General features: G+C 53.4%; 3 protein-coding genes across 5 annotated transcripts in view; 2 read left to right on the top strand and 1 right to left on the bottom strand.

The window, feature by feature from the left end:
- LOC308057440 (uncharacterized protein) overlaps positions 1–26,892 on the top strand; it is a 279,898-nt gene that overhangs the window by 152,477 nt on the left and 100,529 nt on the right. The window lies entirely within an intron of this gene.
- Positions 5,071–6,460, top strand: LOC308057446 (olfactory receptor 14C36-like). The gene has a single exon (XM_080411550.1). It carries the CDS (start codon positions 5,082–5,084, stop codon positions 6,021–6,023), a length of 942 nt encoding a protein of 313 aa, XP_080267676.1. The 5' UTR covers positions 5,071–5,081; the 3' UTR covers positions 6,024–6,460.
- Positions 24,859–25,805, bottom strand: LOC308057471 (olfactory receptor 14C36-like; the record flags this gene model as incomplete). The annotated part of the gene is made up of 1 exon (XM_080411569.1): positions 24,859–25,805. The coding sequence occupies exon 1, from the start codon at positions 25,798–25,800 to the stop codon at positions 24,859–24,861; it is 942 nt and encodes a 313-aa protein (XP_080267695.1). The 5' UTR covers positions 25,801–25,805.

Genomic DNA, 26,892 nt, shown 5'->3' with positions numbered 1-26,892 from the left:
GCTTCCCCAGCAGGCAGCCTTCCAGCCACTCTGGCCCAAGCCTGTAGCCTTGTGTGGGGCTGTTGTGACCCAAGTACAGAACTGGCACTTCTCCTGGTTGAACCTCATACAATTGGACTCACTTGAAAGGTCCAACCTGTCCAGATTCTTCTGTAGAGCCTTCCTGCCCTCAAGGACATCAGCACTGCCACCCAACTTGATGTTGTACAAAAAATCACTGTGGGTGCACTCAATCCCCGTGTCTGGATTGTTGATCAAGTTCTGAAACAGGACTGGCCCCAGCACTGAGCCCTGGGGAACGCCACTCCTTATGGGCCATCGTCACCTGGATGTCACTCCATTTACTCCCCCTCTTGGGGCTTGGCTGTCCAGCCAGCTCTAACCCAGCGTGAAGAAACCCACCGAAGCCATGAGCAGCCAGTTTCTCCAGGAGAATGCAGTGGGAGGTGGAGCCAAAAGGCTTTCCTAAGGTCCAGGTAGACAGCATCCACAGCCTTTCCCTCATCCGCTAGGCAGGTCACCTTGTCCCAGCAGGAGATCAGGTTCATCAGGCAGGACCTGTCTTTCATAAACCCATGCAGGCTGGTCCTGACCTCCTGGTTTTCCTGTGGCTCCTGTGTGATGGCGCTCAGGATGATCAGCTCCACAACCTTCCCTGGCACTAAGATCAGGTTGACAGGCCTGTAGTTATCCCGATCCTCCCTCCTACCCTTCTTGTAGGTGGGCACCACTTGACTAACATTCAGCCTTCTTGGGCCTCCCCAGTTAGCCAGCACTGTTGAAAGTCATCGCTGTGCTGAGGCAATAGAGAAACAGACCAATGATTTTCAAAGTGTTCCTGCATCACGGAATGTCCATGGTCAAGGACACAATCAAAAGCACCTTGTCCTTCCTGGGTATAAGGTTCACCGGAACCAATGTCCTCTGGGGCTGCAGAGGCATCACTGGCAGCAATGCCTTCTCCTGCAGCACTGCACAGTCCAGCCCTGCATGTCTCTGGTCCCAGGCACAGCATGGATTGCTCTCCTTAGGGACATCTCATTTCACCTTCACAGTGACCTCTGCCCACCACCCCAGCATACGCTGCAACCAAACATTTTGCTTGCGTGGGACCTTGGACACTTGGTACCCATTATTATTTTTGTTGTTACATGTCTGAGCTTGGCCCAGGTGACACAGGTGTGGTTCAGGGTAACTGTGCTCTGAAATAACCTAAATCAGGGAGAGGAAGGGGAAAAGTCTTATTTAAGCAGCGTGAGGAAGCCTTAGGATCAATAACCTGACATCTTCTTGGGGAATTTAGAGATCCTGTGCAGGCAGGGGTTTGGGAGTGGTTTGGAGGTGTTTGTAGGGCTGGCAGAGGTGAGAAGAGATCAGGGGCTGACTCCATGGCCATAACAGCCACTTTCATTTGACTCCAAAATGGACCAGCCCCTGCCCAAACCTGAGCCAATAAGCAATTCTAGTGGCACCTCTGTGATACCCTATGGCAGAAAGGACAAAACACAGCGGGAGAGGAGTGAGAATTATGTGAGAGAACAACCCTATAGACATCAAGGTGAGTGAAGAAGGAGGGGAGCAGCGAGACAGAGGCTTGGTGGGATCCTGCAAGCCAGTGGTCAAGTAACCACCCGCCGACAGTCACAGGGCAGCACAGTGACAATGCTCCTTTAGGTGTCTGCAGGTTCTTTGCATCGGCATTCTAGCACAGCTGCCAGATGGGCCAGCAGCTGTGATGCTCCCCTGGATCTGAAACCCTGCATCATTCGTGTCCACCTTGGTTCTAGGAGCAAAGAAACGGTGGAGTCTCATCTCCCAGGGGGAGCGAGGCAGGAGAGCAGCAGAGTGCAGGCCCCAGGTCACACACTGGCAGGCTGTGGCCTGTGCAGAAGGAGGGAACGCTCCTTCGGGTGCCCTGGAATTGCCCCAGAAGCATAAACTCCATTTTCAATGTTGGACCTGTTGGAGGCTGCTGTCCTTGCCGAGCAGCTGTGCTGAGCTCTGCCACCTGCCCTGGCACTTGGTTCCCTCAGTGTCACAGCTCTGTCTGCCACAGGACGGGCTCCAGCTGCCTCTGCGTGGGCCCCTGGCTGAGGGCACTGCTGCACATCTGGGCTGAAGCCCCCCAGCTGTGGCACCAGCCCAGCTCTGCCTGGCCACAAGGCAACCTGGTACCAAGTGTCCCCGAGCCCGTGGGTGCAAAGGCTTTGCTTCAGAGCAGAGACGTGGCCTGGGCAAAGGAGAGCTGAGTCTTGAGCCCTCGGACTGTGCAATGAAGTGCTGCAATGGGCTCTGCAGGGCTTACTGAAGCACTGAGGACATCCTCCCTGCCCTGCCTGCAGAACCACCAGACACACACGTACACACACGCTCCGTTAGGAGTACTTGGATCCTTTGCTGCAGTCTTCCTGGTGTCCTGTCTAGTAATGGGTTAACAAAAGTTGATGCTCATGCAGAAAACTTTTTCTAGTAAGGGAATTGCCAGTGCTGGAAATAAGTGTGTCCCCCCAGGTGAGGCAAGGCCCATGAGGGCTTGCCTCATCCTGCTGCCCATCAGGTTCCCCTGCAGCCCCAGGGACAGCTGGAGGGAGCCCAGAGGGGCAGAGGAGGGAGGCAGGGAGAGCTCAAAAGCAGACCTTGGTGGGAGGCTGCTGAGAGCTCCCTGCTGGAGAAATCTGCAGAGCCCTTGAGCGGGTAAGTGTGTGGCTGCAGGGCAATGCCTCTGCAGTTGCTAGCCGGGTCTGCAGCAGCTGGGCCCCCCCCAGCCTGTGGGACCGTGTGGGAGCCTTTTGCTGTGGAGGAGGCCAGTGTGCTGCAGAGCAGGGCTTCCCTGCTGCAGCGTGGGAGGGCCAGGGCATGTGGGCTGCCTTGTGCCAGGGCCGGCTGCAGGGCTGTGAAGGTGGCTGTGCAGGCAGGGGTGCCCAGGGCTGTCCTTGCCAGCAGGGTCCCTGCAGCCGCGGGGGCTGTGTGCAGGGGCAGGGGCTCTGCCGCCTGCCAGGGGCAGCTCTCAGCCTGCCGGGGGGCTCCCCACAGCTCTGGGGGCGTATGGACCGAGCCCCGAGAGGGAAGGATCTCTCTGCTGTTGAGAGTGTGCTGCATGGCTGAGCGCTGCTTACAAGGATAGGTTATCCTCAGAATGTGTCTGGATGAGACTTTTCATATCGAAGGTCAGCGCAGGGATTGCTATGATAAATCCAGGGCTCTCCTCAATCTGTGTTTTCAGCTTTCTGTTGTTGGGGGCAGGAGAGGTAAGGCAGAAAAGTTAATGGAGATCTCGAGTTTGAAGATGTCCCTGAGACTGCCAGCTGTAACTCTGAGTGATGAGGAGGTCTGCCAGGAGCCTCCTGAAGCGCCCTCAGCCACTCCTCCGCCTATGAACAGCAGCAGCAGCACCTTTGCTGGAGCCATCAGGGTCGTTCTGAGCTGCCCTTTTCCCCCTGAGGACAGGACCCTGCGCCCAGCCAGTGCCCTGCAGAGAGGCACGTTTGTGCGGGGCCAGTGCACAGAGGCAGAGATGTGGTCTGTGAGTACTGATAGGGAAAGACCTGGCACAGGGAGATACCTCCCACAAGGAAAATCTCCTGACATCCAGGATATTGCAAGGACTGGTAGGAAACTTCAGACAGAATTGTTGTTGAAAGGAGAATCAGAAAGCTCTCTCTGACCATGTGCAGTGCAGACCCCTTTCTCTGAGGCATCCCCCTGGCTGCTCTCCCCCCAGCAAAGCCTCTGCCCTCAGGGCTGGGGGTCCCGAGGTGTGAGCCACCCCCTCTGCAGCCAGAGCTCCAGCAGAGCCACGGTGCAGCTCTGCAGCCACGTGCCCCGGTCCCTCTGCAGAGCACAGGGGCTGAGAGCAGCTGCCCGGCAATGTTGGTGTGTGGGAGGTGGCGAGCAGAGCTGGGCAAGGGCAACGCTGCCCTCAGTGCCTGGCACGCTCACCCTGGACACTCTTACCTAGACCATCAGTGCAATTTTACTTCTTTCTCTGCCTTTTGGGGTTAGTTTTATTCTCTTGCTCTTGCTGTCAGGCTCTCTGGGGATGGGTGTTTCAGCTGCAGAGTCACACTCTGACCTTGGGGGTCCTCTCCTGCAGGTGTGTCCATGGGAACAAGGGTCCCAGCTTTCCTCTCAGCTGTGGGGCTGTGGGCAATGCCCTATGTGGGGCTGGGCAAGGGGCTGGTTCTCCCTGAACCTGATGCTCTTGTTAGGGCACTTGGCTACCTCCTTGAAGTTCCCTTCCAAGCAGTGTGTTGCCCTCCAGAATGGAAAGCTGTCCCCTCGCACCCATTAGTGAGCTGAAAGCCCCACGTAGAGGCGTAGAGTTTCTGTGATGGAGAAAACGCTGTTGGGGTGGGTGAAATGAGCTGTGTATCCTTTGCTGTGGGTGGGATGCTGAGTTCTGATGAAAGCCTACAACCTTTACTGGTCTGTGGTGGGTCAGTCTGTTCTCAGCAGTGCCTTGTGGTATTTCAGGGTAACATGGGAGTGTGGCCACCATTCATCTCAGGAAGGTACAAGCCCACAGACACCGGGAACCAGCAGGACAGACCACCTCCCCTCACTGTGCCCTCACCCACAGGCAATCCTCTTGCCTCACAGACCTCACTCTGTTCCACCTGAGGGCAGCAAAAATGCTCTGCTTTTCTGACATCCGAGAATACTTAACAGGAGAGATGGGGGGAGGTGTGAAAAATAACTAAAACTCCCTTAAAATGCCTAAACCCTTCCCGTTCCTTAGCACTGGCGCTGCAGACGCTGACCAGCCCTTCTGCGTTGGCACTGGTTTCACAGGACAAAGTTAACACCGGGACTGGTCCCTGCCCCCACCCACTGCTGCAGAGTGGGGCTGGCTGGTCAAGAGCCCGTGGGCAGATGCCCTGCTCTTCATCACCCACACGGCCAGCACCAAGCAGGGCTGCAGCCACACAGCTGCAGGAAGGTCTCCGAGAAAAGAGAGGGATGTCTGTGTTTGACGGGGGGGTGGTCTGTGGGAAATGGCTTTGATTTTGCTTGCAGAAGTCTCCCCTAAATTATCACTGTCTTTTTCTCCTGTGACAGGATCATATGCCCAGAGGCAGCAGATGTCCAACAGCAGCTCCATCACCCAGTTCCTCCTCCTGGCATTTGCAGACACGCGGGAGCTGCAGCTCTTGCACTACTGGCTCTCCCTGGGCATCTACCTGGCTGCCCTCATGGCCAACGGCCTCATCATCACCATCGTAGTGTGCGACCACCACCTGCACACCCCCATGTACTTCTTCCTCCTCAACCTCTCCCTCCTCGACCTGGGCTCCATCTCCACTATTGTCCCCAAAGCCATGGCCAACTCCCTCTGGGACACCAGGGACATCTCCTACTCAGGATGTGCTGCACAGCTCTTCCTGATTGTCTTTTTCCTTTCAGCAGAGTATTTTCTCCTCACCATCATGGCCTATGACCGCTTTGTGGCCATCTGCCAGCCCCTGCACTACGGGACCCTGCTGGGTAGCAGAGCTTGTGTCCACATGGCAGCAGCTGCCTGGGCCAGTGGGTTTCTCTATGCTGCGCTGCACACGGCCAATACACTGTCACTGCCGCTCTGCCTAGGCAATGCCCTGGGACAGGTCTTCTGTGAAATCCCACAGATCCTCAAGCTCTCCTGCTCACACACCTACCTCAGGGAAGTGGGGCTAATTGTGGCTAGTGCCTCTTTATTATTTGGCTGTTTTGTTTTCATTGTGCTGTCCTACGTTCAGATCTTCAGGGCTGTGCTGAGGATCCCCTCTGAGCAGGGGCGGCACAAAGCCTTTTCCACGTGCCTCCCTCACCTGGCCGTGGTCTCCCTCTTTCTCAGCACTGCCATGTTTGCCTACCTGAAGCCCCCCTCCATCTCCTCCCCATCCCTGGACCTGGTGGTGTCAGTCCTGTACTCAGTGGTGCCTCCAGCAATGAACCCCCTCATCTACAGCATGAGGAATGAAGAGCTGAAGGGTGCAATGTGCAAACTGATAGCTGGATCTTCTTCTGAAGGAATAAAATTTTGAATAGCATTTATAATGTAATTCATCACAGACCCAGACTGTCTTCTGAATGTGTTGTAGTTGCTCATGGTATTTCATTTCTGATAAAGGTGTCGCCCCCATTCTGATTCCTTCTGTGATTTTCTTTTCAGAAGGTGCCCTGCTCTCTCTTCATCTAACAAAGCCAAAGGGCCATTAAACAATTTTATTTTTCCTTTGATTCTTTCTTCCAAGGCCTTTCTGGAGCTGCAGGGACAGTTCCTGTATCCACAGACGGAGGGGAAAAGATTCCTGGCATGGCAGCAGTACCAGGGAACACCAGCACTTGGCTCTCCAGTGCTGTCCTCCTTCCACTTCCACACTCCCCTTCTGACCCCCTGCCTTGGTGTAAGGCCTGAGTGCTCTGGCAGCTTGGTCACCGCAGTGCTGCGTGGCAGTCCTGTGAGTGCAGGCAGGGGCAGGCAACGGGCACTCTGTGACGGTTCTGGCCCCCATCAAATGTTATGCGTTTGTGGAGACCACCTGAATGCAGCACTGCAACGTGCTTCCTTGAACCGAGGTCCCCGTGCCCATTGCTCATGACGAGGGCCATCTCCGCGAGGTGCCGAGCAGGGCGCGACACCCCCGGGCTGAGGTGCTGCCAGCCTCTGGCAGGGGCAGCAGGAGGCCAGGCAGTCACTGTGCCCGCTGCAGTGCTCTGCCTCCGCACGTGCCAGGGACGGGCTTGTGCCTCTGAGCACCCCTGTGTGCATGAGGCTGGGGTTCAACCACGGCAGCAGTGCATGAGGCCAGCTGAGGTGGGGACACCTCCCAGGGCACCGCCGTTCCTGTGTGTGACTGCAGGAACAAAGGCCACTGTCCCAGGGAGATTCATCTCACCTGCCTTGGGCAGGGTCATTGCAAGTGCCTCTGTCTGATCACGGCACCCTTTCTGGATGGTGCCCTCAAATGTGTCCGAGCAATCAGGGAGGTTCTGGGGTCCTGGCAAAAGGCAGACATCCAGCCTTTGTTCAGGAAAAGCAAGAAGGACAATTGGGAGAAATACAGGCTGGTCATCCTCACCGTAGTGTCTGGGGAAATGCTTGTCACGTCGCTGCTGCCTGAGAACATGGCAGCACAGCAGCAGGCACACCGCTTGCTCGTGTCTATGCGAGAAGCTGAAAGGCTCGCAGCCTTGGAAGAGCGCGGTGAGGCCGTGGCATGGTCAGGGGAAAGGCCTCAAGGAGGGTGACGGGTCGGGATGCCCCCCTGAAGGGTGGTTTCCCCGGTGGTGGAGCTTTCCTTGGAGGTAGGGAAGAGCAGGAGGGAGAAGCACTGCCACCCAGTGCAGCTGGGAAAGTGGAGACTGGAGGTCAAGAGGAGGAAATGTCACTCAAGGGCTTGTGCTGTGGTGGGAGACGTCGTCCAGAAGGAGTGTGAGATCAGTCCATGTGTGTGTGTTTGCAGGAACAGCGTGTGAGGGTGGGCAGACATCGGTGCATGTGTGGCAAGGGCAGGGTGAGAGCAAGGTGGGGAAGCCAGATGGGTGCCTGCAGCCTGCCGGGGAAAAGCAGCAGCCATGGGACAGCGTAGGACAGCGTGAGATGGAAGGCAAAGGGCACGGGCAAGGCTGGAAGTCACCAAGAGAACCCAAGGGTTGTCCCCTTGCGTACGGCCATTGTCTCTGCCGTACAGAGTGCAGTTTATGGCACCTGCAGTGTCCTTGGCCATCTCTTCCACTCCTGTGGATAACTTTATCACTGCCTTCCCCAATGCAGCAGCCCCTCGCCAAGGAATAAACCACCCAGCAGAAGAGTGAAACACAGTGGGTCTCCCTGTAAGAGGTGGTTGATTCTTCCCGTATCTCCGCAGGTAAGTTGTTCACCACCGACTGTTGTCCAGTGTCTCAGTCAGTCATATCAGGAAAAATCCCACCATCTTGGTGGTACATCTACCCAACCATCTTGGTGGTAACGCTTTTTGTGCTGCACTGGCACATATCCAGCACCACCCAGTGCCCAGTGGAACGTTCCAGTACCTACTGCTAGTTAGTTCTGACAGCTTCATGAATTGCATTGAGCAATCACAATGTGGGTAGGGCCCCACAAAGAGCAGAGTTCCATTTTGGTGTGTCTTGGCTTCATTTTAGTAACACACTTCACACTGAGTGTGGATTCAGTATTGCCCAGGTCTGGAGGTCAGTCTCGTTCCAATGAGTGTATTTTGGTCTTAGCCACAAGTTATGCCCACTGGTCCCAAATGGGATGGGGATACCAGCTACAGGCATTCCTGCATGAGGACATTCAGGGAAATGGGTACAAACCCAACAATCACTCTTCTTAAAAACATTCATCGATCCTTCCATCATTTTCAAATGAGTATTCCATGTCCATGACTCCTCCCGATCCCACCCAAGCTGAGGATTTAGCATACTACATCACAGGCCAAATTCTATACATCTGTAAAACAGGTTTCAACATATATCTACAAAGGAGAGACAAGTAGCAGACTCCAGCTTCCCTGTAGACAGCCCAGTCTTATCTGGGGTCGCATTTCAGTCATTCACTTATATGCTGTCTGGCAATAATGCAAGATCCTGAACCTAGAACTTCATGATTCTGGAGGTAGTTTCAAGCATAAAGGTTTTTTGTTGCTTGACAGTCCATTCTGGTGATGTGGCTGGTTAAACCCTGCTATGGCACGTCCATGGAGTGACTCCTTCAAGCTTGACAGCAGCGTAGGTGCTGAGAAAAATCTGGAAAGGTCCTTTCACTTCTCTTCAACGGTTCATCCAACCACATTCTAAGATACACGCAATCTCCGGGTTGGTAGTGATGTACAGGCACGTCCAGGGACAGATCTGCGCTCACAGTGACGTACCTCTGGAGAGAGGACAGGACCTTTCCTAAAGACTGAGCATACTCTTTTAAGCCATGTTTTCCTTCTATTATTTTGGGATTCAGTCCCATTTCTGTCACCTGGCAAGGTTTACCATGTATCCTTTCCAAAGTCTCTCCTTCCGTTTACGCTGAATCCTGTATCTGTAGCAATGGTGAGGGAAAAGCATCTGACTGCTCTCTCTGAGGTTCTTGGCAGATTTTACTCATCTGTCCTTTCAGGCTTTGCTTCATTCTTTCTACTATCCTGCTTGATTGAGGTCTCCATGGAGTGTGGAGATCCCATTTTACCCATCCTAGTTTAGCTAAAAGGTGAAGGGCTTCTACTACCAAGTGTGGACCCCAACACCCAAAGAAAGTCCTATGCGTACCCCAAATCTCAGTATTATGTCTGAACTTACACTAATGATACTTCTTATTGGTGCGGCAAGGGAAAGCTTCCAGCCAGCCTGAAAAAGCATCTGTCATGACTAAAAGATACTGATACCCGTTTTGCTGCATTAACTTGGAAAAAGTCTATTTGACAGTAATCCCCTGGGCTTTGTCAGCCCTGGGAAAGGTCTTTGGGGGTACGTGAAGATACTTCTTCAGGCATAACTCATGCTTCTTCACTCTGCTTTTTGTTTTCCCAGGCATGGTACATTTAGAACTTGCCCTTTCAAGGCTTTTAACATCCTCTCAATTCCCCTGTTGCCTTCGCAGGTGCGCGGTGACCTGGTTCAGGAACGGCACGGCGGCCAACCCCAGGCTGCTCGGTCCATCAGCACGCGGACACCAATGTGGTGGATGGCAAAATGGTGTTTATTGATAAGTGGCGCGGCATTATAGAGCTTGGGTTTACAACATCCCTTCCGTCTGCTTACGTCATAAGCTAAACGCTATTGGCTATCCAGAGAGGGGCTCTATATTTCCATACAGCGCGACATCTTCCGACCGCCAAGCCCTAACTACCTACATTTCCCCCCTCCCTATGGATAATTGAATCAGCTAAAATATAACAATCAAAATCTTAATTTAATTTATATTCTATGGTTTGTAAAAATATTAAAAGAATATTGTATCAACTTGACTAAAAAACATAAGGCACAGCGGTCAGGTGGAAGGTAAGGGGTAATTGATAATACCAAGGAATGAATTAGGGTAAGCTAGAGGTAGCTAAGGGTAATACCAAATGGGACTTAAAAGTTAAAGCAGTTGATGGCGTTCTAGCAGCATAACGTCGACTTTCTCTAGGTGGCTCTTGACAAATGACACGAGCTTATTCAGTATACAGGGTCCAAAGATCAGCGCCATGATGATCACTGCAATCGGCCCTGCCAAGGTAGATATCAGGGTGCGTAACCACGGTGAACGGGCAAACCACGATTCAAGCCACCCTTGTTGGGTTTCCCTGTCTCTCTTTCTTTTTTCTAGCCTTTCTCTAAGTTTGGCCATTGTATCTCTGACAACCCCAGTGTGATCTGCGTACACACAACATTCTTCTCTTGATGCCACACATAACCCGCCTTGTTGTAAAAACATGAGATCCAATCCTCTACGATTTTGTAAAACTACTTCGGACAACGACCTCAGTGACTTTTCCAAAGCGCTGATCGATGGTTCAATGTGAGCCAGATCCTCATCCACTGCAATTCTGAGGGACTGGAACTTCTGGTTCTGTTCGACTAATGAGGCTATACCTGTTCCTGCCCCTGCGGCCCCTATGACTAGCAAGGTAGCTATAGTCAGAGCGGTGATGGGTTCTCGCTTTTGGATATGATGCGAAGCTGGAAGGGTTTGATGAGTATAAACGTATTCCTCAGGATGGTATACGATTCTCAGAATAATCCTTACCTGTATTCAAAATTCATGGTTTCCTTTGAGCAGTTTAAGAGATACACATGGGGTAATTCCGGATTTTGAACATATCCATTTGGTGTTTTTGACAGGAACTAGCCAATCAGCTTTCGATAGCTCTTCTGATGTGGACTCGTTCAAACACAGAGGCCTTTTTTCAAGGGGTATTTCGCCGACACATCTACCCCGCCCTGATACATATTGCATTGTGACTCCTGGGTTGTCCTTGGAGCTCCACACACAATGTATGGGGTTGGGCCCGCTAACGAGTTCCGGTTCATAGGGTATACCTACTGCCTCATAAAGAGGGGGCCTTATGTCATAACAAAGCCAACAGTTTGTTGTCATGGCGGGATTAGTAGAGTTCAGTATCTGATATGTTACATTCATCAGGCTCCATAGAGGAGGCAGGTCAAATTCTAAGGTATTCGGAGCTTCGGTGTTGTCGGGGGTCGCATCTTTAATATTGTTTTCAGTATTATATATAGGTGTCTGTGGGTTAAGAACCGGGTTAGGGCCAATTGCTTGGGGTGCTTGTAGCACAATCCTGATAATCTGTATCACTACCCTCGGGTCTGTATTGTCGGAGTGTATAAATACTGACCACATTCTCCCCACTGCCCAGCCCATGTCAGCTGGGTTTTGAATTCTCACATTTAAATGTGTACAGGTACTTTTTTTGATTGACGACTGAAGATAATAGCCACTAGGCCCAAATTTTGGAGGGTCACACCTATCTGGCCCCCACATTACGCGCAGAAATTTGTCCTCTCTTTCTGGTTTCCATCTATCACTCGTTACAATGGTCTCACATCCCCAATATCCACAAAAATAATATCCTGGATAGTTACAATAGCTTTTTCCTGAGTTTGAACTGGGGCACCAATACGTCCTCCATGGCACTTTAGATCTATATTTTCCCAGTCCGGGAAATAAATCATTGACTGTAAACGTAAAAGTCGGGGTACCCGCTGTTATATTCTCCTTTATCACTCGACTGCTTATGGGGTCCCGTAGGACCCACTTGAATGGCTGATGGTGATTATAATCTGGTTCTGTCTTTCCTGCAATGACAAGTCCTAGAATCAAGTTCATACAAAGGCATCGCATTCCCCCTTTTTGGAGGCTATTTGGTCGTTATCCGAATCTGGGTGGTGCAGGATTCCCAAGTTTAGTCAGGACAGTTGTCGACTTGTCATTTTCTCTCGTCGGTGGGATGTACGGGACACGGGGGTGTCCGATGATCTGGTCCTGCAAAGAAAAACTCACAGTTTTCATTAGTTTTATTCTGAAGGTCTGCTTTGATAGACTTAAGTGGACACCACTTAATTCTGTTGTCTTTTCTGACCGCAGCATACCCTCGCCCTGTCAGAACTAATTTCCACCCTTGTTCCCACCCTCCTAGCTCATTTCTGATCATGACCAACGGGCCTTCTTCTAGCGCTCGAGTGGCCCAGTACTTCTGGGCAGGGCTATTCACCTCGTCTCCCCTGGGGAACTGGTTTAGTGCTACTAGGGCAGTCCGTAGTAAGCGTGCCTGGTCCCCTGAGGGAATGGCGTTGGTAAAACCTTCTGGTTTTGCTAATACTTCTAATTTAGATTTCAGAGTTTGATTTGCCCGTTCAACTATGGCTTGTCCTGTGCTGTTACATGGGATGCCGTGTATTAGAGTAATACCCCTTTTCAGAGCGAATGCCTGGACTGCTTTAGACACAAAATTCGGACCATTGTCTGTTTTGATCTGATTAGGGACACCAACCCACGCCATGGTTGTCAGCCAATGTTGGATGGTTGCTTTAGCGTCGGTCTTAAGGTGTTGTGTAGCTACAATCACCCCGCTGTATGTGTCTACAGTTACTGCTAGCCATGCTCGAGGTTTTAGTAATTGACAGAGCGTAAAATCTGTCTGCCACACCTCAGAGGCTTTAAGACCTCTGGGGTTGATTCCACTAGACCACAATGGTGCTTTTTGACAGTGGGGACATGTAGCTACTATATGTTTCTCATCAGTGGCCGAAATCCCACATCTCTTTGCTAGTGCTTTAGCTCTGATGTGGAGAGACTCATGTAATTGGCGGGCATCTCTTAATGTCCACAACCCTTTTACAGCGGCATCTGCTTTGTCGTTGCCGAATTGGAAGAACCCTTTGATTGGGATATGGCTGTTGATGTGGATGACTGATATAGTGCCCTTTCGGGAAAAAAGCGCTTCTTCTAGCATCAGAGCTATTGCAGATGTTGACACGCCAGGCCCTGACATGGCTAAGCAAAGCTTGGCCACGAACATTGAATCAGTTACTATATTGAGATGTATGTCGGGAACAGTCCGCACGCCAACACAACAGCTGTCGCTTCCAGCTGTTGGACTGAGATCGGAAATACAACGGAAAAAGCAAACCGCTCCTTGTCCTCCTCATGCAGATGTATCGAGAAAAAACAGTCTTTAATATCAGGGACAGCACAAGATTCTCCTTCCGGTATCATAGAGTTCAAGGGCAGCAATGTTTGAACAGGACCCATTGGCTGGATTTTTTTGTTTACTTCACGCAGGTCATGGAGGAGATGAAATCCCTCGCCTGCTCGTTTGGGTATTACAAAAACTGGGGTGTTCCATGGGCTAGTGGAAGGCTCTATATGACCTCGTAGTTCGCGGTCGACTAAGTCGAGAAGGGCATCCATTCGAGGCTTTGGCAAGGGCCACTGCTCGACCCAGACTGGGTCGGATGATTTCCATGTCAGTCTGATCGGTGGGAGTGGGTGTACGGCAGTGGCCCTTACTGTAAATTTGTCACCCTGGCTTTTAAAAAGGCTAGGGCGTCCCTTCCCAACAGGGGTGGGACTCCTGACATGACGTATGGGAAGAGGGTAATGGTCTTCTCCGGTCCCTTTTCAGTGTGAAGCATGATTTGCTCCCAGCTGAGCACTCTTCCAAGCTCGGGTTAGTCCCCCGACTCCATCTACCATGGGGGCGTCTTCCGATTTCCAACGTGGGGGCCAGTTCGTTTCAGGGATAACTGTAACTTCTGCTCCAGTGTCAATTAAAAAGGGGATGCTAATGGTGGTGTCATCCGAGGTATTATGGAGGGAACAGATCCCCTATACCACTAGCGGGCTGTCACACTTTACTGCCAGGGCCACCCAGGGGTCTCGCCCCCAAGCGGTGGTCCCTGCTGTCCCTGGGATGGAGGCCAGGTTTGCGGGGTTGTCGGCTGGGCCATAAAGTTGGTTGCTTCCCTCGGGGGCAACGGGTTCGGGAGTGACCCCCCCTGTCTGGGGTTGGTGTAATGGGGCCGCCTGACATCCCAAGTGGGAGAGGGCTGTGTGCGGCCCGGGGGCCCCCTCCCTTTCCCGTTTCCCTGCTTTTTAAGCCTGCATTCCTTCGCGAAGTGCCCTCTCTTTCCACAGGCCCAACACGGTCCTTTAGATCGCTTTTGTGGGAGGAGCGCCATCGGCGGGTCTCCCGACTGGGGACAATTGGTCATCACATGGCCTGGTTGGCCACATTTGAAGCATGTCATCACGCTAGCCAGTGCACGAACAGCCACTTGGATTGGGGCCAGGTGCTCCTCGCTCACAACATGTTTAATCATGTCCGCGAGACTTGACCTCGGTGGCAGTGATTGCAGGATTTCTTTGGTTTTTAGATTAGACTGTTGCCGCAAACAGTCTGCGATGACTGGGCCTTTTGCCTCCGAGGGCAGGGCCGAGGAATCGACTGCTGCTTGGAGGTGATCTACAAACTGTGTAAAAGTTTCACTTTCTTTTTGTTTTATTGTGGACCATGGCGATGGCTTGACAATAACTCTAGAGGTCGTGCGAATGGCTTCTCTAGCTGCACAAGTAATTGCCATAACTTCATGGGCCCGCAGACCCTGGGCTTGTGCTTGGGGGGTAATCATTGTTGGGTCTGTACCCATCAACCGCTGTAGGCTGGAGCCATGTAGCGGATGATCCGCTCCGGTTACTCGGGCTAACTGCCTCGCACAGTTCTCCTCCCATTCTTGATTAAAAACAATCATCCCTGCCCCATCAAAAATCAACCTACAAGTTTGTTTTATATCAAACGGGAGCAAATCATCTCCCCCAAAAAAACCATCTATGAGGGTGGAGACCATGGCCGCATTGAGTCCTTTGTCTGTGATTGCTTTAACAATCGCTCGTATATCCTTAGGGCTTAAGGGGGAATGGACCCTCTGTCCCCCGTCTGTCACTCGGACCGGGAATGCTAGTGCGTCCGATGGGGCCCAATCGGCACATGCAATTTGTATTTTTCTCCAATCTGTGAGAGGAATTTCTGTCCCCTTATGTCTTTCTTTCCCCGTGAGTGGTGATATTTTGGTCTTTGTATTTGCCAGCCAAGTCTGCCATGCAGAGTCTGAGCCGGAGTCAGAGCCCGACTGACTGCTCACTTCCGGGTGCTGGTGGTATGTGGTCAGGCTTCGGCCCCTCCCTTGCCTTGCGTAATCGGGCGGTTCTTTCCCTTTCTGCCCGCCCCGCCTTCCACTTGGGGAGGCGCCTGCCTTATAAGGGCAGTTTTGGGGAGGGTCATTCTGATTAGCTTTCCGCCCCTCGCTGGTGCTCTTTTCCCTTTTTTGGTCATGCCAATCACTCTTTTCCTTCCCATTCCCCTCCCCCTCCCCTCGGTGTGCGCCTGTTAACTCTAGCGCTCCCTCCCTGCTCCCGCCGGGGGCGGTCTCGCCCCGCCCTTCCCCTTGCTGCTTGGCGCCATCTTGGGGCGCACAGGGCGGTGGTTCAGTCCATGTAGTTTCGGCCTCGGCTTTCGCCTCAGCGCCCCTGGCCTCTGCAGCCAGCTTGCCCCAAAAGGAGTCCGCCGAGGGTCCTGTGGGCGAGTTGGAGAAGGAAGAGTCTGCTGGACGCTGAGTGGGCGCGTCACTGTTTTGTCGGCTTTCAGGGTCGGCGGAACCCTCCTCAGCCGGGGGGCGTGAGGTTTGCGCAGTCGCCCCATTTCCCACTCCCGGGGTGGTTAACAGACAATCCCTGGCAGCATTCCAGGTCTCCTGCTCCTGTCTAGCTTTTTGGAGAGCCTGGACGACTTTCCCCCATGCTTTCAGATTTTTCCCACTACCAATAGACATCGTTTCGTCACATAAAGCGTGGGAGCATTTGTCCCACACATCTGGGTGGAGTATATCCACCGGCTGGTCAATGACCCCGAGCTCTAAATGTCTCACAACTGCAAGAGTAAAATCTTTGGGCTTACAAGCAATACCCCACTGCTTATGCAGCTGTAATACGACCTTCACAAGAGCTTCCATCCTCTTGGTTGGTCCGGGAGCATCCTCCCCGCCGGGCTGGTCCTGCCGCTCCGGCCGCTGTTTACCCGACTCCAGGTGAATGTTCCCGGGTTTCGGCACCACTTGTTGCCTTCTCAGGCGCGCGGTGACCTGGCCTAGGAACGGCACGGCAGCCAACCCCTGGCCGCACGGTCCATCAGCTCACAGACACCAATGTGGTGGATGGCAAATGGTGTTTATTGCTGAGCAGCGCGGCACTATATAGCCTATATTTACAGTGTCGCTTCCGTCTGCTTACATCATAAGCTACAAGCTGTTGGCTACCTGGAGGGGAGCCCTGTGTTTTCGTACAGCGTGACATCTTCCGGCCGCCAGCCCCTACCTAGCAACACACGTGTCTGCCAATGCCAGGAGGAGGAACTGGGTGATGGAGCTGCTGTTGGACATCTGCTGCCTCCAAACATAGGGTCCTCTTCATGAAGCAAATATAGTGACAAGTCAGGCAAGACTTCTGTGAGCCAAGTGAAAGCTGTTTCTCCTAGATGCGCCCCCGGTGCCCCATGTCCCCCCCTCTGCCGTTCCTAGGAGAGCTCCCTTCCGAGCCGTGGCTGGAGCTGTGCTGAGTGCTGGCCGAGTGTGCTGTGAGGAGCAGGGGCTGTGCCCGCTGGCTGCCCAGCAGTGAGCCCTGCTCTGCAGCAGGGGCTTCATGGGAACCCTGGGGGCAGGGGCCAGTCCTGGCCTTGCCCTGGCTTAGCACAAACTGCTCCCAGCACAGAAGGGCCTGTCAGCCCTGTGGCTCAGCACCACACTGCTATCCAAAGACACCCAGGGCTCACTGTGTGCCCTGGAAGCAGCACAGACCTTGGCTGGACACCCAAAACAGATAGTCAAGGGTCCTGATCATGGAAAGCTCGAGACAGAGCATCAGCTCCTCCCCCAGCCTCACAGACTGCATTGCCCACAGCATCATCAGTTAGGGGAAAGCTGGGACACCTCCATGCTGAGGACATGTCTGCAAAGGAGGACCCACAAGGTCTGCCCCTGAGCCGGCAGCTGAAACCCCTATTGCCAGAGAGCCTGTCTGCAATCCCAGTAGCATCTGAGCAAGGCCAGGAGAGAGACAAAGGGACTCTCGGGAACTCCTTCCCCTTGCCCAGCCCGGCACACCACCTCCCACACAGCAGCGGTGCAGGACAGTCACCCTCAGGCTCTGCTCAGCGAGAAATGGCAGCGTGGCAGCAGGAGAGATGCACTTCATCCCTTCTGCTGCTCTGCTGGGCCAGGGGGTGTTGAAACACATGAAACCAACGGTCTAAAGGCTGTGCTGGGTGGGAGAGGAGAGCAGAGGTGTGTTGCTCAGGGAAGGCACCTGCACGGCAGACCATGGCCAGGAGGTGCCCCTATCTGCCCTGCATCAGGGTTCCCCTCAGCATCTCCCCCCTCCCTGCCCAGGGCTCTGCTGCCTGCAGCTATCCCTGCCAGCAGCTCTTTCTCTGGCCCCAGGGCTCTTCCCTGCCAGCGCTCACAGAGCCCAGCTCAGCCCCTGTGTGCCCAGCTCTGCCCTGCAGCCGCTCTCTGTCTGCAGGCAGGAACAAACAGCTCCCCCAAAGCCTGAGGGAAAAGGAGAGCTGATGCTGGTTTCATCTGCAGCGTGCTGGGGAGGGAAGGCACTTGCTCAGCTTCCTCATCAACCTCCCTGTGATGCTTTCAGCATCTAGGCCCCTGCTCTGACCTGCACAGCTGAGTTTCCATTGCCACCAAGCAGAGCCACAGAAAAGTGGCAGCAGAGATTCAGGCAAGCACAGAGCCAAGCAGTGATCCCTGCCATGAACATATGGACAGGGCCTGAGAGGCAAGTCTCCAAGTACGGTCCAGCTGATAAGCGGGGATGTGCTGGAGCTTGTGGGCCATCAACCTTGGGAGGACGGCCATAAAACCTTGGCAGGATGGCTACAAACCTCGGGAGGACAAGGCATGTGAATAGGTAACAACTGACAGGAGGAGTCAGGCTGAGTAAAGATAAGGGAATGAGGAACAGATGGCCCAAAAGAGAAGTAACAACTTTGTGCTGATTGATGACTGTTGAAACTTACTTAAAGCGCTCTTTGTAGTTAACCAAGGAGGGATTGCCTAGTATGTAATGTGTAGTTTAAAGAACCAATCTGTTTAAAGCGTGCGGCCTCTGATAACGTATATAAACTTGTGATTGTATACAATAAATCGACACTTGCTTGCATCAAGCAGCGTCCCGTCTCTCATCGCGGCAGTTGGAGCCCTGCCCCTGTTTCCCTGCAGGCTGTAGGCACCGTCTCGCTGCCCTGCCTTGCTCTCACCCCAACATTGCCATGGGCTGGCTGATCCAGGCTCCCTCTGGCTGAGCTCTTGCACCGCAGCAGGACCCCTGGAGTGACAGTTCTTCCTCCCGATAGTCACTCTCCACCATCAGAGCTTGCCTTTGTCACATTTTTTCCTCTCTTGAGATTTTTCCCACTGCCCAGCAAAGCTTTACCATCTCAGAAACTACGCTTCAAGCAGGGAACCCAACCTGTTCGGGGGTTTTTTGTGGTCTTTCCCCTCAAAAAAGTGAAGTCACCTCCACATGGTCTTCCAAACCACATGGCTGCTGCTGGCCTTTCAGCTGTTTCCAGAGACGTGACCAAGCCCTGTGCCTGCTGCTGTCCTGTCATGTCCACAGGCAAAATGGACATGACAAGCCCTATCCCAGCCCTTCTCCTGGATGGGGCCTGTGGGGTCCCTTGGCAGAGGGACTGTCCCAGCCACGTTCCTGATGCTGGCCTGTCACCTCCAGAGGCAGAACTGACCTCACAGGCCCCTCACAGCCAGGCACGTCCTCCTGCATGAGGAGTTCCTGAGACCCAGGTGCCCTCCTAATACCAGACCCCTCCATCACCCTCCTTTTGTCCAGGGGTGTGACCACCGAAAAACAAGTTTGTTTTTCTCAGATTTATCAAATACCTTTCCTGCAATCCATTTGAGTGGAGAAACATTCTTCAGATGAGCTCCTCTATTTGTGTTGACACATTCTATAGATGCTCTTATATCTCTATGGTTTGTTTTTTGGTTGGACTGACCTTTAACTGCGCAGCTGAGGCAGGGTCAGCTAGAGCAGCCTGCTCAGCAACGTGTCTAGGTAGGCTTCCAATACCATAGAAGCACAGAAACAGAATCATTGAGGTTGGAAAGGACCTTAAAGATCATCACATCCAACCGTAACCTGAGTATCAGTAAGTCATCACTGAACCATGTCCCTAAGCACTGCAACTGTGTATTTCTGAAACACCTCCAGGGCTGGAGATTCCCCCAGCTCCCTGGGCAGCCTGTTCCAATGCTTGACCACCCTTGCAGTGAAGATGTTTTTCCTCATATCCATTCTGAACCTCTCCTGGTGTAACTTGAGGCTGTTGCCTCTTGTCCTGTCACTTGTTATCTGGCAGAAGAGACCTACCCCCACTCATCTACAACCTCCTTTCAGGTACTTCTAGAGAGCAGTAAGGTCTCCCTGAAGCCTCGCCTGCTCTAGACTGAACAAGCCAAGTCCTCTCAGACCCTCTTCACCCAAGCAAGGCTCCAGACCCTTCACCAGCCTTGTTGCCCTTCTCTGGATACACTCCAGCAGCTCAACGTTTCTCTTGAACTGAATGGCCCAAACCACAAACGCTTTGTTTGACGTGTGGCCTCAGCAGTGCCGAGTACAGGGGGTCCATCACTGCCCTGGTCCTGCTGGCCACACTGTTTCTGATACCAGACACGATGCTATTGGCCTTCTTGGTCATCTGCACACAACTGCTGGCTCATGCTTAATCATCTGTCAATCCTCACCCTCAGGGTACTTCCCCAGCAGGCAGCCTTCCAGCCACTCTGCCCCAAGCCTGTAGAGTTATGTGGGGGTGTGGTGAGCCATGTGCAGAACTGGCACTCCTCCTGGATGAACTTCATACAACTGGACTCAGCTGAACACTCCAACCTGTGCAGACCCCTCTGCAGAGCCTTCCTGCCCTCAAGGAGATCAGCACTTCCACCCCACTTGATGTTGTATGCAAACTCACTGAGGGTGCACTCAATCCAGACCATTGATAAAGTTCTGAAGTAGGACTGGCCTCAACACTGAGCCCATGGATCACCAGTAATTATGGGTCGTCACGTGGGTGTCACTCCATTTACTACCCCTCTTGGGGCTTGGCTGTCCAGCAAGCTCTAACCCAGCATGCAGAACACATACCAAAGCCATGAGCAGCCAGGTTCTCCAGGAGAATGCAGTGGGAGATGTTGTCCAAGGCTTTTTTAAGGTCCAGGTAGAGAACACCCCCAGGCTTTCCCTCATCCGCTAGGCAGGCCACCTTGTCACAAAATGAGATCAGATTCATCAAGCAGGCCCTGCCTTTCATAGATCTGTGCTAGCTCGTCCTGACCTCCTGGTTGTCCTATGCTTGCTGTTGGCTGTTGTTCAGGATGATCAGCTCCACAACCTTCCTGGCACTACGATCAGGTTGACAGTCCTAGGAACCTCTTTTCTACGTTTCTTGCAGGTGGGCACCACTTTGACTAACCCCCAGGCTTCTGGTGCCTTCCCAGTATAGCCAGGAGTCTTGATAGTCACCCCTGGGGGAATGCATTTAGAGAAACAGACCAACGGTTTTCACAGTGTTCCTGGATCACGGCATGTCCATAGCCAAGGTCACTTTCCAAAGCACTTTGTCCTCCCTGGACATGAGGTTCACCTGCACCACATGTCCTCTGGGGCTGCAGAGGCAACACAGACAGACATGTCCTCTCCTGCCAGCACTGCACAGTCCAGCCCTTTGTCCCTCTGGTCTTGAGGACAGCTGGGTTTCCTCTCCTTAGGGACATTGCATTTCACCGTTACAGTGCCACCTGCCAACCACCCCAGTATGCTCTGCAGCAAAATTTAGCATGCATTGGACTTTGGGCACTTGGTACCCGCTATTTTTGTTACATGTTTGATCTTGGCCCTGGTGCCACAGCTGAGGTCCAACACGTCCCTTCTCTGCCATAAAGAACCTAAATCAGGGAGAGCAAGGGGCCAAACTCTTACTTAACCAGCCTGAGGAAGCCTTTAGGATCAATGACCTCACATCTTACTGCGGACTTTTCTGACCCCGTGGGTTTACATGGCAAGGGTTTGGGAGCGGTCATGGGGTTTGTAGGGCTGACAAAGGTGAGAAGAGGTCAAGAGTTGGCCCCATGGCCAAGAAAGCCACATTCGGCTGGCTCTGAAATGGACCTGCTACCTCCCTGAGCTCATAAGTAATTCTAGCTGTGAATTCTCTCTGTGAAAAACCAATGCAAGAAAGGACATAAGACAGTGTGCAGCATTTGTAAGAGAAAGGCGTGAGAAACAAGGCACAGGAACAGCCCTACAAACACCACGTGAGTGAAGAAGGAGGGGGAGCAGTGAGGGAGAGGCTTGCTGGGCTCATGGAAGCCAATGGTCAACCCAGTGACCCCGACATTCACAGGTCAGCACAGTGACAATGTTCCTTTAGGTGTCTGTAGGTTCTTTACATCAGCATTTTAGCATTGCTGCCAGATGGGCCAACAGCTGTGATGCTCAGCTGGATCTGAAACCCTGTGTCACCCCTGTCCACCTTGGCTCCAGCAGCAAAGGAATTATGGAGTCTCATCTCTCAGGGGCAGTGAGGCAGGAGAGTAGCAGAGTGCAGGTGCCGGGCCTCAGGGTGGCAGGCTGTGGCCAATGCTGGGAACTTTCACTGGGCAGTATCACTCAAGGGAGAAGGATTCAGTGCAAGTGGTCACAAGGAGGCCATGAGGCCCCAGGGCCAGAGGACAACTCGCCTTCTCATAGGCCTTGGTGGCAGAAACAATGGCCGTACGCAAGGGGACAACCCTTGGGTTCTCTTGGTGACTTCCAGCCTTGCCCGTGCCCTTTGCCTTCCATCTCACGTTGTCCTACGCTGTCCCACGGCTGCTGCTTTTCCCCGGCAGGCTGCAGGCACCCATCTGGCTTCCCCACCTTGCTCTCACCCTGCCCTTGCCACACATGCACCGATGTCTGCCCACCCTCACACACTGTTCCTGCAAACACACACACATGGACTGATCTCACACTCCTTCTGGACGACGTCTCCCACCACAGCACAAGCCCTTGAGTGACATTTCCTCCTCCTGACCTCCAGTCTCCACTTTCCCAGCTGCACTGGCTGGCAGTGCTTCTCCCTCCTGCTCTTCCCTACCTCCAAGGAAAGCTCCACCACCTGGGAAACCACCCTTCAGGCGGGCATCCCGACCCGTCACCCTCCTGGTGGCCTTTCCCCTGACCATGCCACGGCCTCACCGCGCTCTTCCAAGGCTGCGAGCCTTTCAGCTTCTCGCATAGACACGAGCAAGCGGTGTGCCTGCTGCTGTGCTGCCATGTTCTCAGGCAGCAGCGATGTGACACGCAAGAAAGAAGCCCCTCGGTGGAGTGAGCCCAGGTCCTTAGGCAGAGGGGATCTCACAGCCCATGTGCCACCCAGGGGCCTTCTGCTGGCCTGCCCGAGACACTGGACAGATGGAGCTTAACAGCACGTGTCCCAGCCATGAGTCAGGGGCTGCCCTACGCGCTGTTTCCGGCAGAGGTGACCTCACCGCCCCTTTCCCAGGCACATTGCTGCTGTTGGGCTGTCCCCTCCGCAGGCAGAACTGGCCTCACTGCCCCCGTCACAGTCATTGGCTTCCTGCTGGGATGTGAGTCCCTGAGGCACAACTGACCACGAGATACCGTCCTCAGCCGTCACCCTCCCCGTGGCCCAGCACCCCAGCAGATAAAGGGAAGCTTCTCTCAGCACATTTATCTCATGGATTTCCTACCTATTATTTTGGGTGGAAGAACATTCCTCAGGGGAACTGCTCTGTTTCTACTGGACCCTGTTTTGTCTCTGCTTCTGCGCCTCTGTTTTCCCTTCTTCCCCCTGCTATCCCATCCCAACTGAGCTCTCCAGGGAAGTGAGTCAATGAGTCCTAGAATATCTCAGGTTGGGAGAGGCCCCTGTAAATCCCCTTGTCCAGCTGTCCTGCTGAAGGCAGGGTGAACTGGATGGCATCTCTCAAGGGCTCTGCCCACTTTGGCATCATCCACAGAAGGGTCTGAAAAGCCACTTTGTCAGCTTGTACTGGGAGACAATCAAGACATTCAACACAGTTGGCCCAACTGCTTGCACTGGAAGATGTCACTAGTCAGTGGCCACCAGGAGGACTTGACCACTGGTGACATTTGGTCTTGAGCCCCTGTGGCATATGATACACCGACTCTGGGAGCGGATTGAAGGCACGTAGACACTTGAAGACACCTCGAAGACACTTTATTAAAATTAAGCAAGACTTTTATACCTTTGCAGGGGGCTGACGTGTCAGCCTGTAACTGTGCTCAGCAATTTTCCACTCTGGGCTCTTTTTTTTATTACAGACACAGCAGCTCAGCAACTCCCTTTATCTACAAGGCCACAAGCTCTGCAGACCACTCCCTATCTTCAAGGTTCTCCTCTTGCTCCCATGGCTTCCTTCCAACAAGCATAACTGTGTCTCTCTCCCAAGGTCAGGTTTCGCTCCCTGATGCCGTTGAGCTAGCTCGAGACATAGCCACAAGCCGCCAGCCAACTTCCCACCCACAGTGTCCTCCATTTCTTCACTCCAGAAGTCACCCATCTGCCTATAGAGAAAGTGCAGGAGAAAAAGTCAAACCCCTTGCAAAGGTGCAGGTACAAACCATCCCCTTCTTGCCTCAATACGTATGGGTGCAGCAATCCCTTTGATGTCCCACAACTACCTGGAACTGGCTGCAGGAGTATTTCCACCGTCATTTCCCCAGACACTACGGTGAGGATGACCAGCCTGTATTTCTCCCAACTGTCCTTCTTGCTTTTCCTGAACAAAGGCTGGATGTCTGCCTTTTGCCAGGACCCCAGAACCTCCCTGATTACTCGGATACATTTGAGGGCACTGTCCAGAAAGGGTGCCGTGATCAGACAGAGGCACTTGCATTGAGCCTGCCCAAGGCAGGTGAGATGAATCTCCCTGGGACAGTGGCCTTTGTTCCTGCAGTCACACACAGGAACGGCGGTGCCCTGGGAGGTGTCCCCACCTCAGCTGGCCTCATGCACTGCTGCCGTGGTTGAACCCCAGCCTCATGCACACAGGGGTGTTCAGAGGCACGAGCCCGTCCCTGGCACGTGCGGAGGCAGAGCACTGCAGCGGGCACAGTGACTGCCTGGCCTCCTGCTGCCCCTGCCAGAGGCTGGCAGCACCTCAGCCCGGGGGTGTCGCGCCCTGCTCGGCACCTCGCGGAGATGGCCCTCGTCATGAGCAATGGGCACGGGGACCTCGGTTCAAGGAAGCACGTTGCAGTGCTGCATTCAGGTGGTCTCCACAAACGCATAACATTTGATGGGGGCCAGAACCGTCACAGAGTGCCCGTTGCCTGCCCCTGCCTGCACTCACAGGACTGCCACGCAGCACTGCGGTGACCAAGCTGCCAGAGCACTCAGGCCTTATACCAAGGCAGGGGGTCAGAAGGGGAGTGTGGAAGTGGAAGGAGGACAGCACTGGAGAGCCAAGAGGTGGTGTTCCCTGGTACTGCTGCCATGCCAGGAACCTTTTCCCCTCCGTCTGCGGATACAGGAACTGTCCCTGCAGCTCCAGAAAGGCCTTGGAAGAAAGAATCAAAGGAAAAACATAGTTGTTAAATGGCCCTTTGGCTTTGTTAGATGAAGAGAGAGCAGGACACCTTCTGAAAAGAAAATCACAGAAGGAATTAGAATGGGGATGATACCTTTATCAGAATTGAAATACCATGAGCAACTACAACAAATTCAGGAGACAGTCTGGGTCTGTGATGAATTACATTATAAATGCTATTCAAAATTTTATTCCTTCAGAAGAAGATACAGTTATCAGTTTGCACATTGCACTCTTGAGCTCCTGGTTCCTCATGCTGTAGATGAGGGGGTTCAGTGCTGGAGGCACCAGCGAGTACAGAACTGCCACCACCAGGTCCAGCGATGGGGAGGAGATGGAGGGGGGTTTCAGGTAGGCAAAAGTGGCAGTGCTGAGAAAGAGGGAGACAACAGCCAGGTGAGGGAGGCACGTGGAAAAGGCTTTGTGCCGTCCCTGCTCAGAGGGGATCCTCAGCACAGCCCTGAAGATCTGCATGTAAGACAGAACAATGAAAACAAAACAGCCAAATAATAAAGAGGCACAAGCCACAAGAAGCCCCACTTCCCTGAGGTAGGTGTGTGAGCAGGAGAGCTTGAGGATCTGTGGGATTTCACAGAAGACCTGTCCCAGGGCATTGCCTAGGCAGAGCGGCAGTGACAGTGTATTGGCCGTGTGCAGCGCAGCATAGAGAAACCCACTGGCCCAGGCAGCTGCTGCCATGTGGACACAAGCTCTGCTACCCAGCAGGGTCCCGTAGTGCAGGGGCTGGCAGATGGCCACAAAGCGGTCATAGGCCATGATGGTGAGGAGAAAATACTCTGCTGAAAGGTAAAAGACAATCAGGAAGAGCTGTGCTGCACATCCTGAGTAGGAGATGTCCCTGGTGTCCCAGAGGGAGTTGGCCATGGCTTTGGGGACAATAGTGGAGATGGAGCCCAGGTCGAGGAGGGAGAGGTTGAGGAGGAAGAAGTACATGGGGGTGTGCAGGTGGTGGTCGCACACTACGATGGTGATGATGAGGCCGTTGGCCATGAGGGCAGCCAGGTAGATGCCCAGGGAGAGCCAGAAGTGCAAGAGCTGCAGCTCCCGCGTGTCTGCAAATGCCAGGAGGAGGAACTGGGTGATGGAGCTGCTGTTGGACATCTGCTGCCTCTGGGAATATGATCCTGTCACAGGAGAAAAAGACAGTGATAATTTAGGGGAGACTTCTGCAAGCAAAATCAAAGCCATTTCCCACAGACCACCCCCCCGTCAAACACAGACATCCCTCTCTTTTCTCGGAGACCTTCCTGCAGCTGTGTGGCTGCAGCCCTGCTTGGTGCTGGCCGTGTGGGCGATGAAGAGCAGGGCATCTGCCCACGGGCTCTTGACCAGCCAGCCCCACTCTGCAGCAGTGGGTGGGGGCAGGGACCAGTCCTGGTGTTTAACTTTGTCCTGTGAAACCAGTGCCAACGCAGAAGGGCTGCTCAGCGTCTGCAGCACCAGTGCTAAGGACCAAGAAGGGTGAAGGCATTTTAAGACAGATTTAGTTTTTTTCACAGCTCCCCCATCTCTCCTGTTAAGTATTCTCGGATGTCAGAAAAGCAGAGCATTCTTGCTGCCCTCAGGTGGAACAGACTGAGGTCTGTGAGGTAAGAGGATTGCCTGTGGGTGAGTGCCCAGTGAGGGGAGGTGGTCTGTCCTGCTGGTTCCCGGTGTCTGTGGGCTTGCACCTTCCTGAGATGAATGGTGGCCACACTCCCATGTTACCCTGAAATACCACAAGGCACTGCTGAGAACAGACTGACCCACCACAGACCAGTAAAGGTTGTAGGCTTTCATCAGAACTCAGCATCCCACCCACAGCAAAGGATACACAGCTCATTTCACCCACCCCAACAGCGTTTTCTCCATCACAGAAACTCTACGCCTCTACGTGGGGCTTTCAGCTCACTAATGGGTGCGAGGGGACAGGTTTCCATTCTGGAGGGCAACGCACTGCTTGGAAGGGAACTTCAAGGAGGTAGCCAAGTGCCCTAACAAGAGCATCAGGTTCAGGGAGAACCAGCCTATTGCCCAGCTCCACATAGGGCATTGCCCACAGCCCCACAGCTGAGAGGAAAGCTGGGACACCTGTTCCCATGGACACACCTGCAGGAGAGGACCCCCAAGGTCAGAGTGTGACTCTGCAGCTGAAACACCCATCCCCAGAGAGCCTGACAGCAAGAGCAAGAGAATAAAACTAACACCAAAAGG

This window comes from Falco punctatus (genome assembly GCF_963210335.1).
Source record: "Falco punctatus genome assembly, contig: scaffold_30, whole genome shotgun sequence".
Lineage (NCBI taxonomy): Eukaryota > Metazoa > Chordata > Aves > Falconiformes > Falconidae > Falco > Falco punctatus.
Note: the sequence above shows the minus strand (reverse complement) of the source record. Positions and strands in the feature narration are given on the sequence as shown.